The sequence below is a fragment of the Nuphar pumila genome, chromosome 10 (genome assembly GCF_984573655.1).
Source record: "Nuphar pumila chromosome 10, dmNupPumi1.hap1.1, whole genome shotgun sequence".
Lineage (NCBI taxonomy): Eukaryota > Viridiplantae > Streptophyta > Magnoliopsida > Nymphaeales > Nymphaeaceae > Nuphar > Nuphar pumila.
Window position 1 is genome coordinate 13,461,514 of NC_143258.1, and position 6,000 is coordinate 13,467,513.

General features: G+C 40.8%; 1 protein-coding gene across 2 annotated transcripts in view; it reads right to left on the bottom strand.

The window, feature by feature from the left end:
• LOC149823497 (uncharacterized) overlaps positions 1 to 4,767 on the bottom strand; it is a 31,543-nt gene extending 26,776 nt beyond the window's left edge. Inside the window, exons 1-3 of one of the 2 annotated variants that reach the window (XM_090018873.1) lie at positions 4,630 to 4,767; positions 2,431 to 4,521; positions 1,098 to 2,167 (exon numbers count right to left, since the gene is read on the bottom strand). In XM_090018873.1, the coding sequence (XP_089874999.1) occupies positions 1,098 to 2,167; positions 2,431 to 4,164 (2,804 nt within the window). In that variant the 5' untranslated portion in view covers positions 4,165 to 4,521; positions 4,630 to 4,767. The remainder of the gene's footprint in view (positions 1 to 1,097; positions 2,168 to 2,430; positions 4,522 to 4,629) is intronic. The other variant, XM_090018874.1, reaches the window with a different exon arrangement.
• Between the last annotated feature and the right edge of the window lie 1,233 nt (positions 4,768 to 6,000).

Sequence of the window (6,000 nt, forward strand, 5' to 3'; positions counted from 1 at the left end):
CTATAAATTTCCTGAGCAGGTCTAGCAGGGACATGCGCCCCAATAGCAAGTGGAAGCATGAAACTTCAGATGTTGGACATCAAAATTTTAGGGAAGCAGTTTAAAAAGTAGAAAGGCTGATAAATTACCTTTGAGGTATGTTGCATAGGTATGAGTGAATGTATAGGGTATGTAACACCTAAATTTCTAAAGCATGGGTATGGCGATATGACTATTATTCATACATACATGCATATATATTATATTTATATGCATAATGTACATATATAGAAGTATGTATCATTTTGTAAGAAAAAATTGTATAAACACACACATGTATATATCAAAACTATGCAGTAGATCGTCTGCTACCAATCATAAACCTTCATACAGAAGACAGGAAACAAGAAGATTACAAGCATATGTGAACGATTAAAAAAAAAGGCAGGACATATATAGAGAGAGAGTAATGGGTAGGTGCCTGATGCTTTTTGTGCCTACTGCGTGCCTACCACCAGTGGATAGGGGGTTTTCAGGTTGTTTTTCAAAAATTTGGCCCTACAGATGTGTTCTGCATGATGGATTTGCTAGGAAATCACACTTGGATCATGTTTTTTTTTTTGAGAAAAAAGATGATTTTTGAAGCATTGAATATTTTTAAAAATTGTAGACCATTGATTTTTGAATCTTATAAAAAACTAACTTGGTGTTTGAATCGGACAATCCAAAAGTCGATTCCCATAAAATCAAACATGTAGATCACATCTGTATGGTCAGATTTTAGAAAAAATAGAAACAATCTTTCCAAAGCTTGGTAGGCACACGGTAGGCACAAAAAGCGCCACACACCTACCCATTACTCTCTCTCTCTCTCGATATATATATATATATATATATATATATATATATATATATATATATATATATATAAAGTGTGCTATTAATCATAAACCATCACACAGAAGACAGGAAGGAACAGGAATATTACAATCATATGTTGAAGATAGAAAAGGTAGGAAATCTAGAACTAAAAGCATGATTTCTTAATTTAATTAAGAACAGCTAACTCCTTGAGCAACTACAAATGAGACCTTCAGTCAAAGGGTTTGAAAGCGCACCTTGACCAACAACTGCCTGGAGATGGTTCAAAAGTTTGACCCCCAGCTGGTCTGGTTGTTGTATCATAAGTAACTTCTTTATTAAGAGAATTTTCCTGCTTATGCTGGGAAAAATGTCCTTCCCCATCTAGCAGAGGCTGGAATATGGCTTTCTGCTGCCACAGATCCTCGCCATTCAAACCACAACTAAGAGAATCAAATGGCCCATCCTTTGGGCCATATCTGGAACAAAAACTCTGAGGAGAATCGGAAAAGGTAACTAGCTGATCTTCAGTTGTAAATTGGGACTGTGAAATTACAGATGCACGAGGCGGAGGATGCAAAATGTCCTGATTTGTTGGATTACTATTTAATGTGGGTAAAAACCAAGCAGAAGGATTACCAATTAAACCCAGCCCGTCCTGAACAATAGGTGGTGTATCCCACATCTGCCATGTGCCTTGTTCATGCACATTGCTGTTACCATCGCACGACTTTGGAGTACAAGGAAACTGTCCAGAACCGGGATTCGCTTCACCAGCACATCCTTGTGGCAACAGTTTAGGCACAGGGGATTCAATCGGGGAAGGCCGGACAACTTCAGAGGAAGTTGACACTTTCTTGAGTGTATGAGGTCTTTCTAGGGTTGTATCAGCTAAAAATCCCGCTCCAATATCCAAAGAGAAATTATCAAGGGATTCTGAAACAGGCCCAAGCAAAGATGCAGGATCTGTCACATAAGCAGTGTCCTCAAATGATTCACCTCTCTCCATTATGTTATCAGGCAAAGCATCAACCAGGGGGAAACAGCTAGATTCAAATGCATGCATAGCCATTGAGCAACCACCCATCGAGATACTTGGAATGGCAGGAATGGTTAACGGTGTTGAAAATCCAATCATTTGCTGATTGTGAGGCGACTGAGCTGGTGAGGCCTGTTTGAAATGAAAAGTTCCAGCTTCTACCTGGATGTGCTTTGGTTTCACCGGGGAATCAAGATTTATGTTAGGCAGCACTGAGGTGGTCTTTGTCCTTGTAAACAGATGCTGCCATGATTTACTTGGGGCAGCCATCCGTGATTGTGATTCTGCCTGCACATGGAGAAATCATATTCAGACAGTAAAATTTAAAAGATTCAACTACTCGCACCTAATTTTAAAGCACGGAATTTTCTCTTGCAAACAAAGAAAAAGTTGTGCATCACAGAGTTATGGCAGAGAAGATAAAATTCCATACTCGACAGTACAAGTTGTCTTTTGTTCATCAGTGAGGTAGTTTCTCCCTAGATGCTAGATGAATAAAGTTTATGTCAATCGAAAGATAAATAATAAATCATAGGGGGATTGCAACTTACGGTTGCTTGAGAAGTAATGTTGAAGCTTTTACCATCTCCATTCACTGATGAAGGTGTTCCAGTCTTATATTCATTTGGATGCATATCTGAGGCACTGGAAAAAGCAGGAGTTCGCTTAGGAGAAGTTTCTGAGCTGACATCAATCACCTCAGCACGAAGTCTTGATGGAAGCATTCCATCCCAAACAGAGGTGGAAGTGAACTTGGGTTGTTCAATAGGAGAGGAACCATCACTAGCATGTGTATGCACATGATCCCCAAGACCAGGCTTGCAGACTTTTGTGACAGAACTTTGAGCACCAGTTTGAACGTCGCTTCCCAAGAATGGGGTAAGTGCACTTCCACCAAGCGCTTTGGAGGAAGTCAAAAAGGAACCCTTCATCCTGTCAAAGTATCTTGAGGCACCAATCTTACTCACATTATTCATAGAGCCTTTTCCGCCATGCCCTGAATCTGAACCATGGGTCCTAAAGCTTTCGGCTGATTTCACTTCTAAAGCTTGATTCACATAAGACTTTGATGGATCCCGTCTTTCACTGTCACTCTTTTTATCAAAATCACGCTTCTTCTCATTTTCCCTGCTACTCCTTCTTTCCACCTCCTCTCCCTCAGAGTTGCTTCTCTCAGTAATGGAAAATTTATCTTTCTCTTTGGTTTTCTCATGTCGTTTCCTCTCGATCTCCTTCTCCCTCTTATTTTCTTTGTCCTTCTCCAGAGCCGATCCCTTCATCTGCTCCTTTTCTGCCTCTGTTTTCTCATCCCGCAACCTTCTTCTCTCCTCTACAAGTCGAGCAACTTCTTCTCTCTGATTCCTTTCTTCCTCCTCCAGCATTTCCCTCTCTAACCTAGCCTGCCGCTTCTCCTCAGCTTTTCTGCGTGCTTTTTCCCCTTTGCTTTCTTGGAAACTTAGCCCAGCCTCACCCTTCCTTAATGTGGTCCTGTGTTCTAAATCAGAAGATTCATCTTCTCCCAATGAACCAATCCTAAAAATCCTCCTCCAGAGCCACCGGACGCTCACACGTAAAATACCCAAGAGTCTGACACCAAAAACAGCAACACCAGAATAGGATTTCTCTGCCAAACACCGGTTGTCACCATGAAAAACGCTGCCGTTCTTTCCCCAGTAACTTGATCTTCCCGGAAAAGTTCCTCCAGCCCAATTCCCATTCTCTGACCAATTACCGCAGAACCACCTGTTACCACTGCCACTCCACCCCTGTCGCTCCATCCAGACCTTCCCATTCCAGATTTTCCCACCCTTGCCAAGCAAGTCGCCCACCATACCTGAATTGTTGATCCCCTCAATGTTTTTACAACCCAGAACCCCCCCAGGTATATCCAGAACGGGCCTCCTAGAAACATGGCCACAGTAAGAACACATGAACCTACCGCCGCCAGGATTCTGTTCCCTGTAAGCAGTCAGGCAATTCCTACACCTACGCGTCGCTGTTTTCCGCAGCTTCTGCATCTCAATAGCTTCAAAACGCCTTTTCTCCCTAAGGAGAGCGCTTCTGCGAGCCCGCCAAGACGACAACTGCGGCATCAAGATCTCGTACCAGAACAGCGTGACCAACAGAACAAAAACACAAGCTAATCGAGGGGACGTGACCTCGAACCTGAGCGCGGGGGGCAGTAGCTGAGAAAGAGCCCACAGCCCGATCAGAGGGATGACCAACCACGGCAGCATGGTCGCGATGCGCCTGGACCACTTCTGAACCACGCAGAGTATACACATTATCCTCTTCCAGAAACCCTAACAACACCCTCTCAGCGGAACCTAATCTCCAGGTTTCCTGAACCCAGTGCAAGCGAGAGCGGAAAAAAAATCCCCTTTTCAAAACTTCGCCCGCAAGAAACCCTGGCTTGCCGGGACCACGAGGATCGCCCAAATTTACGAAAAGGAATGAAGAAGAACCAATTCCAATTCCAATACGAATTACAACCAGACCTCGGAAATTCACGTTCGAGCGTTCAGCAACCGATCACGGAACCCAGATCGAGAAACCCTAACACAAGGAACCATTCAATTAACGTCTTCAGATGCGAATCCGTGTCAACCACGTCCGATGGATGCCGACGATGACGCCCTTCTCTTACGCCCATAAGAACAAATCAGATGAAATGAAATAAAACCCTAGAGAGAGAGAGCCTTTAAAACAAAACAAAAAAACAAAAGGGCCAAAGTCCGAAAGACTCTTACCACATTTATTGTTTACGCCTGCTCCTTTTTTGCCTAAATCTTTTCCGGTGATTTTTTTTCTCTCCTTTTCTTATTCTTATTCTTATTCAGCGAACGGAATGAAGATGGCATATGAAACCCAGGACAAGGATAATAATAATAATAACTCTCTCTCTCTCTCTCTCTCTCTCTCTCTCAAGCGTTGTCGTGGAAGGAGGGAGAGGGCGAAGACCCTTTCCTTCTCACTCCATGTGATAGTAATTTCTCTTAAGACGCGGTGGCGATAGATATTTTTATGCGTTTTAATGGACACTAAACTGTCAAGCCCAAGATTGTCTCCACCCATATATGCAACCCCAGTGGCCTTGGCCCTGTTCTTTTCTTTTCTTTTTTCTCTCTTCTTCCAACCCGCCCACCCAATCTTTTTTATGACACACTTTTCAAAATAACTAGCAATTTACCAAAATCTTTTATTCTTAATTTTTTAAAATATTTTTATCTCTTGCACAAATGAACCCAATGAGGTTCATGTTATATATAAGTAAGTTGTAGAAAGTTTGCAACCTTTCAATAAAAAAAGATTTGCATGATCATTTCGTGAACCTCATGAATTCCGCATAACAACTTTGTGAACCTAAATAATTTTCATCCTAATAAACTCTAATTGAATTTTACCTCGGCAAGTTCGCCTCATGCATTTGTGACATTCCCTAAATTTATGTGTACATCATGCGAATATAAAGTCGTCAAACCTCTACAAATATAGCACGACCTTCACAAATATAATACAACCTTCGCTAATATACCTTGTTGTGATCATTGCAAAAATTTTCTTTTTTCCTTTTTCTCTTCCTTCTCTTTCTTTTCTAGCCTCTTTTAACTTTTTGAAGAGGAATAAAAGAAATAGAGAAAAGAGAAGATAAAAGAAAAAAAGAATAGAGAAACTCTTTTGCAAGGTCTCATTTGACCTTTATTTAAAAAGATTTTTGAAATTACTTACCTCCGTTTTTTAAAATTTGTGAGAAAAGATGGAGAGACGGGATTCGCTCGTCGGTACGAGGTTCAACCGTTCCTAACGCCTTTACCAATGGTAATTGAACCAAGAATCAAATTTATGCCTTTTGCTTTGCCTAAATTTGTCTAAATGATTATTCAAAAAGTCCTAAATGCACAAAGAATCATGCTTGTGAAATGAAAAATGCAAAGATATATGCTTTTGAAAAGAATATTTCAGAGATTTTGGGATTTTTCCAAGTGATTTTGAAATAAGTTTTGAAATTATGACTTAATTAGAGAAAATCAATTTTGAGACTCAGAGTCAATTTCAAAACTTGATTTTGAATTTCAAAGTGAATTGAATTTGAGAATCAAACTCACAATTTAGATAGAACT